General features: G+C 44.9%; 1 protein-coding gene across 2 annotated transcripts in view; it reads right to left on the bottom strand.

Moving 5' to 3' along the window:
• The window catches only part of Nrep (neuronal regeneration related protein), a 28541-nt gene extending 10526 nt beyond the window's left edge, over positions 1-18015 (bottom strand). Inside the window, exons 1-3 of one of the 2 annotated variants that reach the window (XM_075969034.1) lie at positions 17920-18015; positions 17449-17490; positions 16085-16148 (exon numbers count right to left, since the gene is read on the bottom strand). In XM_075969034.1, coding sequence (XP_075825149.1) covers positions 16085-16087 — 3 coding nt within the window. In that variant the 5' untranslated portion in view covers positions 16088-16148; positions 17449-17490; positions 17920-18015. Of the gene's footprint in view, positions 1-16084; positions 16149-17448; positions 17491-17666; positions 17773-17919 lie in introns of those variants that run through there. The other variant, XM_075969033.1, reaches the window with a different exon arrangement.
• Positions 18016-20178: the final 2163 nt, after the last annotated feature.

Below are 20178 nucleotides of genomic sequence, written 5' to 3'. Positions count from 1 at the left end.
TTTTCATTGGAAAGTTTGCTCTTTTTGTGCTTTATTTTTATTTTTTTTCCCAGTGGTCTTGTGGTCCACATTTAGGGGGCTGGAGAAGTCCTTTGTCTTATTTCCTATCATTCCCAGTACTCCATGGCAGAATTTGATTTCTATGTATTACCAGCTGGTAATTTAGAGGCTTCTAAATTGTCCCCTATTTGTTTGCTGCTTTTTCCCAACATTTCTCTGAGAAGACTGTCCTAAGATAATGGCCTACAAAGGCGCCATTATATCTTTACTCTGAGCAAATACTTACCGCATAGCTAATCGCCACTTCCTTAGCTGTTCAACAAACCTTCCCAGAAATCGCAAGTAAAGACTACTGCACGGCTTGGCTGTTAATGACCACAACTGTAATGCAATTCTTTACCCTTGGAGGGGTCCATTGTGTTTCAAGGATGTACACAAATGGCCTGTTTAGGACTTAAAAAGATAGATGCCCACCCCTTGCCATTAAGAAAACAGAGTAGGGTAGCGGGTGCCCAACCTCCACAGTTAATTCTTTTCATAGCAAAGGGGTACATTTCACAATTTAGCTGCCAATTAAGCAGTGTATGCCTGCATATGTACATGTTCTGTGAGGCCTAATTGGCCAGGAGGTTGTGAAACCTAGTCCTATAATTTGAAGGGAATTTATGTGCATATTCATATAGCTCATTTCAGTAAATATCCTCTGAAGGAGCACAATTATGATTCTTCCTCAAAAGCCACTGAGTCCCAAGTGCTGCTGGTCTCATGAGTGAAGACTGTAAACTGAAACCATCAATGAGGAACAAAGATCATTTTTCTCTAAGCAGCATTGCACCAAAGACCAGATGGTGCCAAAAGACGGTGCACTGTGCTCGCTCTCTGGAGCTCTGGCCTTAGAGCCCTGCAAAAGCTAGACAGAACTTCTCCCAGGGAAAGCACATGGGAGAGAGCCATCGCCCCTGGAAGAGGGGAAAGAAAGCATGAAAACCACTGGGCCACCCAAACGATGTATAGAATCTTTGCAAATTTCAGCAAGCAGAATAAAGGTGTTAGTGCCTAAGTTGGCAAACATTTGTTGAGAACTAAATGACACACACACAGACACACACACACACACACACACACACTGGCAGTCAGAACAATGAGTAATTAGAGAGAAAACATTGCGAGTCTTCCTGCCAAGAAGGAATGGCTGGCTCGGGTAGTCCTGCTGACATTCAAGCCAGTCCCCACGGTCCGACAAGTCCCTAACATGGAGAAAGTGGGGTGAGGGAATATACCTGGACCTCACAAGGAAGACAAGGGCAGCTCCCAACTTGGTCAGACCCACTGGTATCAGCTTGACCCTAGCTGCATGTTCCTCTGATGGGCCAAGAAAATTTTCACGTCTGATTCATAGTCTGAGCAGATTATATGACCATTTCGCATCATGTGCTGCACTATCATCCAAAGACTGCCTGAAACAGTTGTGTGGACTTTAATAGTAGAATCCTCTGAACTCTTTCTGCTCGCTGGAAAGCCACCGTGAGAGGCGCTGATGAATACGTGGGAACCTGACAGCTGTGGAGTTTTATTTCTAGACTTCAACTAGGCAGAGAAAGGAAACGAAAATCTCCTTGCTGGCAACAAACTGAAAGTGTTTACATGTGAAATTAATTGTCGGCAGAAAGAGCTTTCACAGTCCTCCCGTTCCACAACCTAAGAGTCTGTTTGGCTGCCGACTCTTTTAGACTTTGTTTTCTAAGAATAACAGTGAAGAGACTTTCAAGGGTAGCAACAAACCAAGGCAGGGACAAGCCACAAAAGGTTAACAACCGCATCTGGCTTTCCTTTTACACCATTGCTTAAACCCATTCATTATGTGAATTTTCTGGGTTTTGATGGGACAAATCCAGGTAGAAGGCAGTGACTTGTTAACGCAGAGCAACACTGAGGTCACCTGCAAACACTGACACCAAGCAAACACCCCCTCTTATCCCAGCCTCATTCCTTCCCAATAAAAACTTGTTTAGCACAATAAAATCCACCTAAAGACGAAGACACCCAAATCAGAGAGCATGCATCGAGGGATTCCCAGTTTTCTGCCAAGACACCTCCCTGGGACTGGAGGTCAGTCTGGTACAGGGATCAGAGCCAAGTGTGGTCTAGGCTCAAGGAAGTAAGCTCCGTGCTTCAAATCTGGACTTCATGGGTGACTCCTCAGCAATGAAGACAAAACAAAGTCTCCACAGCTGGTTACAGCTCAAAGTAAAGCACAAGACCAAAGCTCTGGAACCCGCTCATCGTGTCTGAGAAGAGACTTTCCAAACAAAGAGCCCTGGAACCCGCTCATCGCGCCTGAGAAGAGACTTTCCAAACAAAGAGCCAGAAGCTAGGGGAGCTTTTTAAATTCCGAGATTACGGAGTTGCAGCTGAAGAACAAGAAGGAGAACTGGGCGGTGAAATGCCTCAGATGCCTCAGTGAGTCAGGCTTGCTGCCAAGGCTGCTGTTCGGAGTACGAGCGGGCTCGTGTCCTCTGACTTATGGTACATGTGCACATGTACCATAATTAGTTAACCAAAGAAATGTAATTAAAATTATTTTAAAGAAGAGGCCACAATATATTTGCCTTTTCAGTAAAGGGGAAAAATGAATGATAAAGAGAATAAAAAAGAAAAACGGAGCCTTTGTTAAGCTGCAGCCAAAAAGCCCTCGAGGCATGCAGGCACAGCATAAGCTTCTCTTTGCCCCCATGACTCCAACAAATATGTTATAAAAATCTTTTACCTCCATGGAGTAGAACCAGAGTAAATATTTATTTAACACATCTGAATTCTGAGTCTGGACCACCTTATTCCATTAGATGAATTTGCTCGGTTGTGTCAGCAAGAAAGGAGAAACATTCCGTCTTGTGGTATTTCTCCAACTTTGAAGGCCCATCAAAAGGAAAAGAACACTGGGCTATTAGCTCTGTGTCCCGTTCAGTGTGCTGAATTGCAACTGTCCACCTCAGGACAACACTCTCTACCACAGGAAGAATAACACTGCTATTCTCTCCCCAAACTGCAAGCCCAGAGCCTCAGAGCTCCTTCTACAGCCATCCCAAGGCTAGCAGGAACTCCAGACTTAAATTTTTTTAACATTTTAAATTTTATAAACTTTATTATTAAAAAAAAAACTTGCACCGAGTGATGGTTGCACATGCCTTTAGTCCCAGCACTCAAGAGGCAGAGGCAGGCAGATCTCTGTGAGTTTGAGGCCAGCCTGGTCTACAGAGTTCCAGGTCAGCCAGGACTGTTACACAGAGAAACCCTGTCTTGAAAACAAAAATTGCAAATAAATAAAAACACCACACAGCAAAATTAACCATGCCCCAAGCTTAAACAGACTTGATGCTATTGGTGTCAATCACTTTGGGTAATGGTCTTCCAGGTTTCGGACTTCAAAGAACTATTAGACGTCTCACCTCTCGTCACCGAGGATGCTTTTTTCCCTCTTCTTTGTACCAAAACATTACTGTGCTGCCCATCAAGAATTTAAAAAAAAAATACCAAATGGAAGAACAATTGCTTAAACCTGTCTTTCTTTTGCTAAAGCCTTCAGTCAAAGGCTAGTGAGATACTTAATCTAGGCAGAGAATGCTGGATTTCCCTGGTCTGGTGGGATAATGAGATGGACTTTTGCCCAGGTCTAAAGACATTCTGGAGCCTTCATCTGGTTGACTTTTGTAAAAGACCTAAGAATAAGCTTTCCAGAAAACCTGCGTTTCTTCCACAAGTTTGTATCCCCGAAGGAAATATTCACTCTTTCCATCATTGCCCTGTCTTTTGCTTGGCATTTGATGGAAGACATTTCACAGGCCAATGCTTGAGGAGTAAATGCTGCCCTGTTGTGCAGACCAAGGGACCCTCACAGCCTCCTAAGAGACCTCCAGGACTGGAGGGAAAGTAGTTTCTATGTAGGAAGACACAGCTTATAAGCAGCCTGGCCTTTGCAAGAAAAGGAGACGAGTCTATGGATCTGTTTGCTCATTCTTTGGGTGCTCAGGCCAAAGGGAGGCCACAAAGCAGTTTCCCGTAGCCTGTCCTCTAGACAAACCAGCACACACCTAGCTGGACAGGAGAGATGAAACGAGCTCGGAAAGGGTGTGCTACAGCCCTGAACACTGCCCGGTTTTCAGCTACTAGGTGGAGCAAGGGATGAAGGCACCTCTCTGTGAAAGAGTCCCGGAAGGCAGAGGACCAGAGGAGGACCCCCCACCCCAAGTGGAAATGGTGTTCCAGAGCAAGATATGAAGAAAGAAACAGTGTCGTAGGACTTGTGACACTGTCTGTAAAGGGGACTCCAAGTTAGAAGAGAAAGTGCCTGACCGAGACCCTGTCTTCCAAGCACCAGGAAAACCCTGTTTAAACTAAGACCATCATTATAAACCTGACTTTACTCCACAGCCTTCTGTTTTATCCTCCATCCTGCGTCTTCACTCCACTGTTCACCAAACATCAGAACTATCCTTTCCAAGAGAAAGACGTGGGTATTGTGGGAACCCGCGGGGACAGAATGTGCAAAGTCATGGACCCACAGGTACACGTGGTACGGCATCACAGAGTCCATCACGAGGCTTGCCTCCCTCTCTTCCTCCTTGCAGAAGATGAGTCCAGGGCTAAGCGTTCATTCTATCACTGAGCTATACACCTCAATTTACACGCGTGTTTTCATGGAAAAAAGTTGTAGGCATTTGGTACTGGGGAGGGAACCCAGCATCTTATGATGCCAAGCCAACACTCTACCTTGAAGTTTCACCCCCAGGCCTGGGCAATAATTTAATCTCCACCATTTTACTGTAAGGATGAAATGAGTCAATACACAGTATTGGCACCAGGGCCCAGCACAGAGGTGAGTGCTCCCTGGACCGCTCTCCTCTCTTACCATTCTACAGATGAGAAGACTGAGGGAGAGGTGGGGATTTCCCAGGGTCACACAGTCAAGACATGGAGAAGGTAGAACATCTCTATCCTCCCAGACTCACCTGTCACTACTTACACCGTGTGCTCTTCCTAGAGTCACTGGAGCGTCTCCCTGAGGCCCTCCACAGAATGGAGAGGTCAGTTCCCAACCCCCAAGGGTATTCATTACCCCCTCTTAGTGGCTGGAGGTGAAATGTAGACAGATGTCTGATACCCACTGTCAAAAGCAATTTTCTCAAATTATTTGTTTTTCTAAAACCTATTTCCAGTAAACAGCCACTCCTTCAAATAGAACTAACCTTAAGGAGGGAAAAAATAAAGCAGTCTTTGGAAATAAACACAAGATTTGCTCAAGTGTTACCACTGCTGCTGTGGAAATCTACGTGAGCAGAAACTCCAGCATGGATGGCTGCATTAAGGTTTTGGATGTTACTGAACCCAACCTGACAGTCTCCTTTTTCCAGCTTTCCTTCCCCTCTCCTCCCCTCCTTCCCTCCCTCCCTTCCTCCTTCCCTCCCTTTTCCTCCCTCTCTCCCTCCCTTTCCACTTCCCTGCAAGGAAATGATGAACACAGCACAAATGTATCTAGCGATCGCTGCAGCAGATGACAAAGACCATTTGCTGAAAAACACACGTCATTTTCATCTGACCCCCAAATGAACTCCCCGACAGCCCCTCCTCAGATGGCCCTCAAAGGCCGCTCTAATGCTGCACAGGGTTCTCTTTCACGGAACAGATTTGAAATCTTGTTCACTATAACTTTGCTTTTCAAAAATTTAGCCAACTTTAAAACACACTGCTAAGAGAATTAGAATCTTATCTTCAGCAGTGATCTGTGGAGACAGACCGTGCATTGCACAAAACATAATGTGATCTTGACCAGAAAGGAAGAAAATAAACACTCGTTAGAACAGAAAGGCAGTGAGGAAGCCCCTAGAAATTAGACATTCAGAAAGAAAATAGATTTAACATGATTTAATTTGAAAACTTTTAATTAACGTAGCAGAGATCCAGACAGTTCTAAAGCCAGACTAATGAGAAGATGGAGAAGGGGTAACAAGCCAATTACCAGGTAGTCACGGTCTAAAGACACCAAATATCAAGCAAGAAAATGTGTCCTATGCCATGCTCAGACCCCACAGAGGACTGCATTCAACCATAATCAAAGTTATAGGGTACGAACAGCTGGTGATTTTAGTAAAAATTCACATCATCAAAGAAGTTGCTTCTATGAGGCCAAGAATAAATTTAATTGAACCTCTGATTGAATTGATTATGACAGGGTAGACAACCAAGCCCCACATAATAAAATTAAAGTTTAAAAAACAGTCCTCAGGAAAAGGGGGTAGGGTGGAGAAAGACTTTGTAAAGATTAAATAAAAAGATGTGTAGACCTGGCTCCCAGTCCATGATAACAAGATTTGAATAATTTAAGATTCTATTATCAAAAACTAAGCAAACTTTCAGGCCAAAGCACTGGATGATGTGTAGTTAGACCCAAGTCTAGAAGAGAGCAAAGCCCAGAGACTTAACCTGGTACAGATCATTGGGACTTTGGAAAAATCAAATCCAGACAATCAGGATAAAAACATATGAGACAGAGGGCTTAAAGATATAAGCAGATATGTTGATTCTGTATTAACTAACATATTAATTAATGATATAATTTCAGTTGCCCAATCAATCCATGAAAAAGTATTACAAAGCCCTCACTTTCTGTGAAGTAGTAAGTATGGTGGGCACTTTGTAAAAACAGAAAGCACATTTTTATCAATTAGTAATGTCCCATTAATTTGGACTGGGGCCATCAAAGAAGTAAATACAATTTTCCAAAAGACTTTTAGGAGATAGGCATGCTAAGGAGATGTTTCAGTGGGAAAAGTACTTTACACAACCAGGAAGACTAACGTTTGCACTCCCAGTACTCAGGTACAATCTGAGTGTGGCAGTGTGTGACCTCAGCGCTGGATGGCAAGAGTTGCATCCAAGGCTTTCTGGTCAATCTCAGAAATGTCAAGTTTCAGATTTAATAAGGAATCTGGTCTCAAAAAACAAGGCAGATAGCAGCGGAAGACGGTGGACACCAACCTCTAGCCTCTGCGTGTACACTCAGGGTGAGCAACACACACGCACATACACCACAAGCTGCCAGTCAAAGAAAGTCTGTTCGGGAAAGCAATGGGCTGGCTAGTATCACTCATCTGTCCTAGTTCTAATTATCTTAATCATATAACATCTGATACCCTCCAGTGCTGCTTGCATGACTTAACCATGGCTGTACGCCGTGTACAGTGTTCTCTCTTTCATCTGGTTTAGCTGAGTTCCTACAACGCATCAGGGTGAACGCTCAACCCTAGGCTGCCAACCCCACACGTGCTAATATGCCCACTTAGCAAGCGCCTGACAACCTTTCAGACTATGGTCTCAAGGAGCCTGGGGGCAGGGGCTTTCACAAGGATGACCTAGTGAAGGTTATGAAATTATCTTGTGGTGGAGTACTGAGTACTTAATAGCACTTACTGGGGTCATGTTTACCACTGTCTTTATCCATCTAAGTACTGACTACAGTTTTTCCTTCACAGAGAATGTCCAAGAAGCACTGTGTTCCCTTACTTTCTCCTTCTGTCCCCCACCCCCCAAAAATGGTTTCCTTTATTAGACACCAACTTTACCCGATAAAAGTGTCCTCAAAATGCCTGGGCCTATATTAAACAAAACAACTTTTGTAAAATTCTCCCCCTTCAGCCTGTGGTGTTTTTCCCTGCTGGAATTGTATCAAGCCTGGCTCCAGTAGGAAGGTTGTTACCTGCCCCGGTAATCAAAGGACAGCTGTGTGATCGTGACCTGAGGGCTGGCACTGAAGGGCTAGAGCTGGCCAGCCACACCAACACTTCTTCACACTTTGTAAAACTTTGTTTTAACTACCTATCGGGAAGGCTCGGATTCAGTATTCTCATTGGCCACAGCTATTTGGCTCCTCCCCCCTCTTTTCCAGTCGGTGTCTCTAACTGCCAATTTTAGCCAAAAAGGAGAAACAGACCCTCCTTTCTTCAGTCACACTCTCTTGCATCTTTTCCTCCATCTCAAACTCAAGTTACTCTTGTATTGTCCTCCTTGAAAGTTTGGATGGCCACTGAACCAAGCCTCTTGGAATCGGGGCTTTGAAACACCTCCAGCTATAGAATCAAAACACCCTGAAGACAAACGGTTTTAGAAAGCAGGCCAAGGAAGTACTTGGCAATAATTTTGTCTTGAGGATTTCATCTGTGAAGCTAGAGCAGATTCTGCTCAACTACATCCATTCGAGTACTGAGAGGCTATCCCTGCTGCCTGCTGGAAACATGTCACTACTGAGTGCATACTCCACAGCCAGCACCCTGGGTGAGGTCTGGGGCTCTCCCCGGAAAGAGCAAACCATACAAACCCAGCATCCTGAGCTAACGCTGTGCTTCTAGGATGGTTAGAGCTGACCTAACTGTCCCCCTTACCTCCTGACTCTTCCAGGATGCTCAAAGACAGAGGCTTTACTCAGTGAATGCATCACCTGTCCAGGTTCATCTCACTTCCTGGACCACAAGATTAATAATCTGAGAGATTGCAACTCTGCCCAGGGCCAGGCTGGTAATGGTCATAAATCCCGAAGTAGGCCACCTGGTTCTGGCCAGAAATGCCAGACTGTCATGTATCTATGACCAGTGACTCATTTATTTATTCTACAAGCATTGGCGCATTTATTGATCACTGGGGACATGGCAGATCCTGGTTAGGCATTACAGCAGAGATCAACCTGGCCAAGATGGATGTAGGCGCCATTCCAAGGCCCCATTAGAGCATGTTAACGAAGGCCAGGGTTTGCTTCCACACTATGTAATGAGAACATCAAGTTATTTTACTAGTTGTTCTAAAGTTCTGAGTCATGAAACTTTCCCATCTCCGAATTCTCCACCCTACCCACAGACGAAGGGGGTGGGGTGGAGCAAGGTGTCACAGCCTTACTGCTACCAAGAACGACAGGCTTATGTGGTGGTTAGGGGGTCAATACTTCAAGGTCACAACCTTGGCGGGTTAGGAAAACATGCTTTAGTAGGTTAGCACAGGAGGAATGGCACTGGTGTCATATACAGACAAGGTACATGAAAGTCTCCCCTACAGGGATAAAGGGGTACTAGGGTTATTTCATAGAGATCATTCTCAATCTTGAAGCCCACCTCTATCTTGTTGGGTGGTGCATTCCATATAGTCCAAGGAGTGGGGAGGCACAGAAGGACGGACCGCGGGACAAGTGACCTGGGCTAATCCCAATCATGGCTACAAAGAAAGGATTATTTCAAATGGTTCCGAACAAGTTGGTTTCACCCCAGAAATTAAGGAAGATCTAGGACATGATGGAGGATGGATAAACAGTCTGGAGAGCAATGTTCATCTATGCTGTCCTCGGAAAAAGCCTTGGATAAGAGCCCAACTCACCCGAGGGAACTACAGGTGCTGGCCTACACTGCCCTCACTGGAAGGCTGAGGGATGGGCCCAACTCACCTAAAGAGGCTGTGGGTCAGTCCCATAGAGCCTAGTCCTGTCACTTCCTGTGGAGACCTTGCAGTTAACACCTCCCCAAGAGGGCCTCTGAGAAGTCCCTGGAGGACAGACTTGACTTTCCCCAACTTTGGTGAACCATGTGAGGAGATTCCCCTCCGATACGCACAGCTGTTGCCTACACATACTAAAGTCTACAGGACCCAAACGGCAAACAATTTTATCAAGACGCTGTTTGGAGCTGGCTTGTACTTTAAAGTCTGTCTCGTTAGTTCGTCAGGGAGACCTGAGGGCAATAAACAGCCGAATCCCTAACACATCTGGTCAGCCTGAGCACGCACCCAGTCTGCCTAACTGGGAGGGCCTCTCACTCAGAGGACACCACTGTCACAAAGAGGGGCTGCTGCTGCCTTGGGCTCCCTTTCCCCTTTCCAGATCACTGGCCAGGGGTACCCCTTTTCCCATCAGGGTAAGCCCTGGTCCAAGGACAGTAAAAGTGAGAAATAAAGACAGCTGTACCTTTAACCAGAGTATGGGAGTAGGGGACAGGCTCTGCTCAGTCGGAAGGCACAGAATCTGAGATAGTCTGGTAACCCGAGTGAGTGCCCTCAGCCATCTGGAGAATGCCTACTCAGTGGCTTCTTCTTGCTTAGGGCATCAAGTCCTTGACTTCTAGGTCTAATTTTTGAGGCCTATCCTTGACAGCACAGAGGACCTTAACAGGGAAGAGGTGCTATTGCAAGTATAACTCCCTGATCTATCCTTTTCATCTAGAATTCTCTTCTGCCTCCTCTAAAGCTACCTGAATATACTTAATTCTTCATGTGTCCAATGTTTATTAATGACGATTTTCAAGACTTTAGATTAGAAAATGTAATGTCACATATTACTTGCTCTCAAGGAGAAAACAGTTCACTTCTAGGGCTCAAATGTTGCGTTAACAGCAGTCAAGTGTGCATGTCTTCCTGAAATACTACATGGAGGACTTAAATACCACACTCAGGATGAAGAACGAATGTGGAGGCTGACTGAGGCCCTCGGCCACAGGTGCAACGGGAGTCAGAGGTGGCATGCATGGTAAGCCTGCCGTTTCTAGCTCTAGATTAATTTCTATTCCACCAATAAGAAAGATTTCCACTGGTACCGCACACCCTGCGCCTCTGAATCTTATGCTTAGTCCTGGATTATGGGGTCTTGCAGTGTCGGGTAGATTGGCTGTGCATGCTAGTCTTCCTCCGGCAATTAGAATATGGGGGTCACGTGATGTCTGCAATCTACGCACAGTGCTTAGGTGGAAATGCTGTTCAGTTGGCACACAAATGGTGCACAGTCCATGCTGGCTCTTCTTAGCCTCGTGCTTCCAGTCAGGCTGCCTGTGTGTCCTTTGGACCACAGATTCAGAGTATACTGGAAACAAGTGAGTGTTAATGTCACAAGGCTGACAGTGAAGCCCCTCCTGGATTCAGGAGGGGATTCTTTATCGCTGTAGGATAAGCTGCTGTGGGCTTTGAGTACCACGGATGGATCAAACCCCAGAGTGGCAGAACCTCATTGCCTACTCAGAGCGTGGCTCCGAACACTGGTCACCAGCGCAGCCCAAGCTACTCTCTCTTGGCAAGTGCCACACTTTATGGTTTAACCACTAAGTTTCTTACCCTTTTAACAAAGAATGGCAAGCAGTTTGCTGTGTAAATGAAGGTTACATTCATTTCGGGTCCCTGGCACTTTACAAGGAGGGGTCAATGAGGCAAATTACTTCTACTTCACAAAAACTAATCATGGTAACTCATTAGAGCCACACTGTAAAACATCCAACTTAATAGATATTAGCATGGACACACAAAATATTTTTTAAGCTTCTACTACATATTTACTATTTCTAAGCATAAATATTAAGTAGATAATTCCTCTGTAGGCCTATAATCAATTGGGCAATATGAAAAAAAGCTTATGCACTACTAACAAGTTACATCATTGGGGTTAGTAGCATGCCATTGCTACCAACGAATGGATTGAGATTGAGAATTTAGTGGGGAGAAATTTAAATGTTTAAGTCACAAACTAACAGGGCTGGCAATGTATATAATGCACTAAACAGAAGCATTGTGAATTTTTTTCAGCCAATGAGATGAAATATTATTGAAATTCTCTCAAGGATACGAATGTTCCTAAATATCCATTTGGGATAAATTTAGACCCAGTGCTAAGCTGTTTTCTAGTGCAAGCCAGCAGAGCAGTTTAAAGTTGGAATCTTGCAACACATCATCAGACAAGATAACGCAGTGCAAGCACACTTGAATCTTTCTCCCTTCGCATATCTGGATTGGAGTTGCTGATAAGATTGCCTTATCCTTAGCCCTTTCTGCACAGCAGAAGAATTACACAGATAAAGCAAGCAAACCCTTCTACCACCACAGCACTCCAGCAACATCTGAATTACCAAGTTGAATCAGATGAAATCAAAGGGTTTATTTTTTATATAACATAGTTTTTCAGGTAATTATTTCAGTCTTCCATTTCGCTGAAGCTGTAAGGACCTGGTCTTAAAAGACTCTCCAGCCACGAAGAGCACTGATCAGAGAGCTGGGGACCAAGGATGTGGCAGCACCACCTTTCAAGGCGTGACATTTAGGGACCAGGTAAATGAATATTTAAAATTCTTATTTCAGGATTACCCATTCATCTGAGCAAAATATATTTTAGAGGTGCATTTTCTGATTTGGGAAGAATTTAAGATTTAAAATGAAGTGAATTCCATTTGTATATTTATGATAACCTGACCTATATCTAACTTTTCAAGAAATACAGTGTTGAAGTGGGACACACTTTGAATAGCTAATTATTCCAAGATTAGTTACACCGAGACGGTAGGTGCGTGAATACCAACTCCAACCCGACTATCTCTATAGATCAGGAGGAAGCTGACTGAGGCTAAGCCCAGACAGACGGATTATCTCTTCTGTCCTACTTCCCCTAAACAATCGCCAATTCTCCCCTTCATACACAGCAAGGCCTGGGGAAAGACAAGATGGCACCATATAAAATTACCTCCCAGGTAGTAGCAAAAGTCACTGCAGCTACTTGTCAATTTACACCCCAAACCTAGTGGCACAGACAGCCAGTAAGACCAACCCTCCCCAAGCCTAGCCTTTTTCTTTGAGCCAGAAAGTTTATGTTAAGGGGGCACTGCTGAGGGGTCTTCTTAGGAGCCCGTGGACGCTCCTTCACAGCCTGTACAGAAGCAGAGCAGCCTGAGCAGTCCAATAGCGCCAACCCATCTTCCTCAATGCCCAGCATCAGCCACAGAGAGAAGGGAAACTGTTCCAGTTCCTACATCTCTGTTAAAACATTCCAAGCTCATGCTCATGTCACTGGGAGTTCACGGCACACACATACTGGGAGGCAGGTTTACTCCACAGAGGGTAAAACCGGGACTTTAGCTTTGGCAGTGGATTAAAAATCTGGTTTTTCAAACTAGTTTCAATATATATTCTGAAATGTCTTCTCTTCTTTGACATATACAAGCCAAGCACCTTTAAAATAAACTACATGAATCGACGACACATCCTAAAATGGCAGGTCTAGAAATTAAAAATTAGCAAAAAACCCTCATGAAATACAAAAAAAAAAATCCTGAAGATTGCTGTAAACTCTCGGTAATTAAAAAACTATACAAAATCCTACAAATTGCAAACAATAAAGGCAAGGGCCTGAAAGAGCTGGAGAATGAGTCACTGATAAAAATATTCTGGACAATAAAGATGCAGAAAATATGCTTAGAACTAACAATTTAACAATATTTTTGGGTTGTTACCACCTTAGGCATCACCTCCAAAACCATCACGTGACTGGCACCCTCTTTGTTGTATTCAGATGTACAAATGCTGTGAAAGGTGGCACAGGGCTGGAGACAGTCACATCATCTTATTTATCTATTTATTGTAATAATACAAACAGCACTCTATGACTCTGGCATGCCTCCAATTTACTATTGTGAAACCCTAAGTTCTAGTTTGTTTTCGGGTGCTGTAATAATATTATGACCTAAAGCAACCTGGGGGAGAAAGGATTCATTTGGCCTAGAAGTCCATCATTGAGGGAAGCCAGGGCAGCAGCCAAGATTTGAACCTGAAGGCAGAAACTGAAGCAGAGACCACAGAAGAACACTGCTTACTGGGTTGTTCCTCACAGCTTGCTTATCCTGTTTTTTTTATACAACCCAGGACCACCTGTCTGGGGTGGCACTACACACAGTAGACTGGACCCTCCCACATCTATCATCAATCAAGAAAAATTACCCACAAACCTGTCCATAAACTGAGGCCATTCCTCAATTGGGGTTCCCTCCACCTAGGCTACTCTAATCTGTGTCAAGTAGAACTAACCAGTACACCTTACCAACTTAGAGTGTGTAAAAAGACCAGATATTTAATCCCAACCTGTAGAAGTCTGCTGTTCACTGACTAATTTCTTACGCTGGACTGAAAAGATTACAAATTTGTGTTTGAAATGAACCCTTATAGCATATGGAGATTAGATTCTCTGTAATGTTTTATGCATGTAGATGAAAATATATGCTTCAGAGAAAAAGCAACACACACACACACACACATTCATTCCAGAGATGGCCAGTAGTTAATCAGGCCGCTTCCTGTAAGAAATTTCTACTGTATGTGAGCCAAATCTTCAAGTAAATTAGATACAGAGTTCTACAAAGCAATCCCAGTTTTAATCAAAGAAAGGAAATGAACTTCATTTTGTTAAAAAAAAAAAAAGAAAGAAAGAGGGTTGAGGGTATCTCTAATATCAGTCTTTAAAAAATATATTTAAAACTTTTTTTTTTTTAACAATACTACACACAAGGACTTTAAAGAACTTAGACTTTCCAGATACAAGAATTTCTAGAAAGTGACTTGGAATCACCCTCAGACAATAACTGCCGGGGGTTTTATTTCAGGCAATGGGCTTGTGCCAAAAGGGACTGACGTCTTGATGGAAGGAGCACAGAGAAGTTGTGAGAACTTTCTTCCTTTTTTTTTCCATGAGTAAAATCCTCCCAAGAGAAACAAACTGCGACCATCCATTCTTCCACCACACAACATGGACACACGAGGAAGATTAGTGTTTGATAATAATTTGTCTTTGCTTTTCTGCCTTCTAATGGTTCCAGCTTTCGTTCAGAGCTTGGCATGCATGCCTGCCTTCCACAGAGCACATTCCACCCCCTCCTACAGAAGCCTGGTGCTGTGCTTTGACCTTGATCTATAGGACTGGACTTGGCAGGGCTCAATGGTCCTATTTATGTTTAACTAAAACTATCACTTGATACATTGCAACATACAGTCTCTGTGGTCTCTCTACAGCGATACACAGGGAGTGGGCTGGAGGGCAGAGCAAGTGAGGCGGCCCCTCCAGCAAGAGCACTGAATAATGAGAGCTACACTCCACCGCCACCTTGCAACTCTGCAAAAGTGGCTAACTGGGAAGGGGCGATGAGGGTAACTGCTCGCAAAGAGGTCATTGATTAGTTTGATTTTATGTTCACCTCTTTTGTCTTTCTGCCCCAATTCTTTAATTTCATCATCAGCAAGCCAGTCCAAGCCAGACTGACTTTGCTCAGTGCTTTGACACCCACTTGTTGAAATGACAGGCAAGGCATATGTTAAAAAATTAAAAAGCTCACTTCTTAATGAAAGCCAATCTGAACTCATTTAACTGTCTCTGACTCATCTCTCTCCCTGGAAGCTAATTCTTGGTTGTTCTCAAAGAAAACATGAAGTATATCAAATCCAATTTTAATTCACTAAATTCCACCCTTGTTTAAAAGAAAAAAAATAAGAGGCAAATTAGGAAAGCACACATTGTACGTAGAAGACAAGTGCATTGAGGCCCATCAGCATCCCAGGAGGGCATGCTGCACAGAAAGCTGCAAACGTTTTTGTTTCCTCCCCCCAGAAGTTTAATGTATCTAGCTAGTTTATGTATCTAGCTACTTTTAATGTATATTTTCTATGTTGCTTCATTTAATCAGAAATGTAACTATCCTATCTTTGGTTTACACTTCTTAGGAGAAATCACTATATTTTAATTTAGAGGATAATATGCCTGCCCTCTAAAACTGAAATCATGTTATATATATATAACAATACATGATGCATTCACTAAAAAAATCCTATCTTCTGCTATTAAGGACAGCACCTCATACTATAGCTTGTTCCTTAGGCACAGACTCATAGTTTGGGGTAAGTTCTGGCTATCTGTATAGAAGACCCATGGTTTGAGCCCGGCTGCCATTCTCCCCGCATGTATGTCACAACACGTCAATCTTCTTAAAGAACAGAATAGTTCCTGCTGTTCGAGCTAAAACATCCTTGCTCTGAAAACAAGAATCTTCATTTCCTATTCCAAATGGCTGCAAGTCTAATTCACCACATGCCCTCCATATAGCCCGCTGCACCAGCAAGCTCCACATGCTGGAGACAGACCTGCGAAAGGTCAGATGGGGTAGGAACAATAGAGAACCAGGCAGGATGAAGGTGGGTGGCTGTTACTTATGCGGAATTATTGATAAGGAGCTACTGAGAATTTCTTCTGATGACCATGTCTTACCATTTTGAGAATCTTAATAGTCTTGAGCTTCTGTTCTCCCTTGCTTCAGTCCAGGGAGACCAACCTGCAAAATATGTTTAAATACAGTAGACACTTTGTTTCACCACAGGTTAGCAAATGCAAAAAAAAAAAAAGCCTCCTCAGGGGTCACAGACAAGCACTGTGTGAACTGGAGATGAGTTCCATGCAAATTATTCTAAGCACTACAGTCCCTGAAAGAGCTTCCCAAGTGGTCTACAGGTCTACATAGGGGACAAAGGAATCCCTGGCACCTGTCTCTGCAGTCCTGGGCTATTCTTAGTGACTAGTTCATCTTTAAATTGCAGTTCAAAAGGTTTGGCAACTTAAAAGTAGACCCAAGTGATAAAAATAGGTTGTTTGCTGGCTGCTCTTTGTTCCCAGACATACTACTGGCAGTGTATTTGCAATCAAGACGGCAGAACAAGAATCAGCCTTCCACCGTAGTGTGATGCCTCAGAGTGGATATTTTTGGAAATGGCACTGCATTACATAACCTTCCGTGTTTAAAAAAAAAGAAAGAAAGAAAAAGAAAGAAGGAAAGAAAACCTACACAGGGGAGAAAGCCAGGAACATACACCATTATGCCCTTCTCCCCAAACCAAATAAACATTCATGTAGATCCTTCGGTGGCTCGCCCTCCGCCTTTATTCCACTACAGCACAACTCTTTTGTTAATGTAAGTTATGGCAAAATTAAGATGAATGGAAAAACTAAAAGTTCTCCAAACGGGTGTCAGAGGCACTTCGAGTTTTCCTATAATGTTGTTATAGAAACACAAATGCAAATCAGGTTATTAGCAGCACCGAGAAAAAGCAGTCATTTCTTTTTAATACTCCAGAACCCCAAGTTCAACTGCTCTGTAAAACAAAAAAAAAAAAAAAATACAGAGAGAAGTGTTGAAGGAGAGAAAACATGAAAGACCCACGGCCGCAGCAGCAACATTGAAAGAGTAATCAAGTGTCAGGATTTTACAAGGGGAGAGGGAAGCTTGCATGCACCAAAGTGCATTTAATGCAAAGGAACAAAACGGCTCCTTATTAACAATGAGCAAGAACAAAATTAACCCCACCAGCGAGCAAAACCCCACCCCTTCACAAAAGAATTCGTTTCTTTCAACTTGTGCATTAAACAAAGGAGGGGGGAGGTCGAGTTAAATTCCAGCCTTAATGCAGCAGGAGCAAAATGACATAATTTCTCCAAGGTGTCAGCTTTAGCCCTAAAATTCAGAGGGAAAAAGCATGAACTCTGCAAGGTTGGAGGGTCCAGTTTAGCGCAAAGGCAAGGAATTGACACAAAAGAGAAAGCAGCGCTCCCAGCTGGGGATGAGAAAGGCATATACTTACAGACAAAAGCCCCGCTCCCTGTTCACTCTCTCCTCTCTACACCTGAAACACAAATGTGGGTGAAAAAGGGCATCATGCTAGAAAGACAGCTGAGGGAGGGGGAGGGGAAAGGGGTGGAGGAAGAGGAGGGCGGAGGGGGGAAGGGAAACAAAACCCCAACCCGCTTCACTTCCAAGAAGTGCAGCCTCGGAAGAGGAGGGGAAGGAAGGGTTCCCTGCCTTGCGCGCTCTCTCCAAGTGTGTGTCTTGCGTCTCTCTCTTCCTCTAAACCGATCTCTCAATCTCAACTCTCTCTCTCTCTCTCTCTCTCTCTCTCTCTCTCTCTCTCTCTCTCTCTTCTGTCCCCCCCTTCTCCGCCCACCTCCTCCCCTCTCTTCTGCTAGTGTACTAGTGAACAATGAGCTAATTCTGAGGGAGCTGGCGCGCGGCCAGCGCCCCAGCCTTGCTGCCACCGCGGAGCCAGACTGCTTACTCGGCAGGAATCGGCGGCTCGCGGCCCCGTGGGCGCGCGGCCAACACGCGCGCGCTCCCCGGCCCCCGCACCCGCGCCGTCGCCGCCGTAGGGCACTGGGCCCTGGGGAGGGATGGGGGGGGGGGGACCGCGCCGAGCAGTCCCGGGAGCGCAGCGCGCACTCTGGCGGGTTCTCCGCCTCGCCGCGCGGCGGCTTTGCAGACAAATAAGGAGGCGGAGGCGGCGGTTTGGGGGCGTGCCAGGCGCGGAGGCGGCCCGCCAGGGAGAGGCGGTGCAGCCCTACTGTAATAATAAACCTGCGGCCGGGGCATCTGAGGGAACCGGGACAGCCACGGCCCTGCCGCCTTCCCTTTTATGTGCCTGTCCTGAGCACAGCAGAAAATGGTGCCCACCGCAGCCCCGGGGCGCGCACGACGGTCTGTGTCCTAGCTGCTCCGGGCTACCCGCTGTGCCCGCCCCCGCACGGGGGAAGCCCGAGCCTGGAGTCCGCCAGGCCGGCGCAGCAGATCAGGAACTGCGGGCCGGAGAATGCACACGCACGGGGTCGCGTGCACAATCTCACGCGCGCACTCGGACACTTTTGGTCGCGCTCGTGCACGCGCACACCTATACTGCAAGAGCGGCCTGGTGGGTGCAACCGGAGACGCTCAGCCCTAGAGCTTCCTTCTTCCCTCAAGGATTTCAAAGTTCTCATGCTCAGCTCCTTTAGAGCAACTTTCCTTAAGTTATGGATTGCTTAAGGGGGGAAAATCTGTTTTGTTTTATTTTTAAAATTTCATGTAAAAAATCGCTCTTTCCGTAGTAATGTAATAGCTTAAAATGTTGCAACAAATTGGTAGTGTTGCCAAGACGGCAGGATATCTTATACTATGGCGATTGTCAGATGTTTCATGGCAAAGATTAGTTCCTAATTAAACTGCTTTGCCGGGGGTGGGGAGGGAATAAAGGTTGCTAATGTCTTCCAAATTTTCTATCTATATTTTACCTCTAGTCATTAAAAAGAATGTTTTCCATTTTAACAACAAAAAAAAGACAGATTTACAAAACTCAATTTTAAGTCATATGTTTACAGAATGTCTTTTTTCTTAAGAGTCAAGCACTGGGTACGGAAATAGCAAACCTTGAAAAGTAATCTTTTATAAGGATAATTCTAAAATAATATAAGCTTATTGGAAGACTAGAGTGCTTTCCAAACTACAAAAGCCACTATAGATAGCAACAAGTACCTTTCAGAGAGACATGAGTGCGATGCCTGGGAAGCCCAGGAGACCTCTCTTCATTGAAAATTTCACCGTCATTCCCCCCCCCAGGAGTGTTTGGGAGGGGAGAGTGGGAAATACTTGGGAAGGGTGGCGAAAAACAAAGGAAAGAAACCTAGTTCATCCAACTCCCCTGGCACATTCATTCCTTTCGGGAAAACACTGAAAAGAAACTGAGGAGAACAGTAGTCAGGTGTGGGAGTGGAGGCAGTTTCTCCGGTTTGAACCCCTGAAAGGCTGACCAAGGGGATTTCACAGGAGACCTCTGCCATCCAGCCCACAGTTGCTACCACATCAAAGATTACCAAATCCCAAGCCAGCAATGTGTAAGAAGTTGGATCTTGGACAGAAGAGATGCTCAGTGGATATGCCACCAAGCCTGAGGTGATTCCTGAGACCTACTTGGTAGAAAAAAAGAGAATCCAGCGAATTGTCCCCTGAGCTCCACTTGCACACCGTGGTGGTACAGTCTGCAGAGCACTTCCTGCGCAAGCCAGAGGACCTGAATTCACCTTAGGACAGGCGGAAAGAGGCTCATGAGGCAATGAATGCAACCACAGTGCTAGGGGAGCCAAGACCAGAGATTTCCACAGAGCTCTCTGGCCAGCCAGTTTAGCTGGTTAAGTGAGCCCCAAACTCAGCAAGAGACTTCCTCTCAAAAAACAAACAAACAAATAAGGCAGAAGGTGACTGCACTGTGGATGCTGTACAGCAGTTCCCTCGGAATGGAAACGCTCCCTTCAGGGTCGAGGTTGGAGCTCGTGAATTTTGCACTTTCCCTGGGGAAAAAATGGAATGTAGAGGATCTCCATTCCTTCCCCAGCTTGAAAGCACAATTAAACAAAGGCCTGGGGAAGGGACTCTGACCAACCAAGCATTGGGGAAGAAATTTCTCCAATGTGTCAAGCTGCCTGCAGAGTGTGCAGAAAGTTCCAGGAATGTAGCTGTCCTGAGTTGTGACCTGAGTTGGGGTTGGCTTTTCTATGATGCAGCTGCTTTT

Source organism: Microtus pennsylvanicus, chromosome 4, assembly GCF_037038515.1.
Source record: "Microtus pennsylvanicus isolate mMicPen1 chromosome 4, mMicPen1.hap1, whole genome shotgun sequence".
NCBI lineage: Eukaryota > Metazoa > Chordata > Mammalia > Rodentia > Cricetidae > Microtus > Microtus pennsylvanicus.
This window is presented reverse-complemented; position numbering and strand designations above follow the sequence as displayed.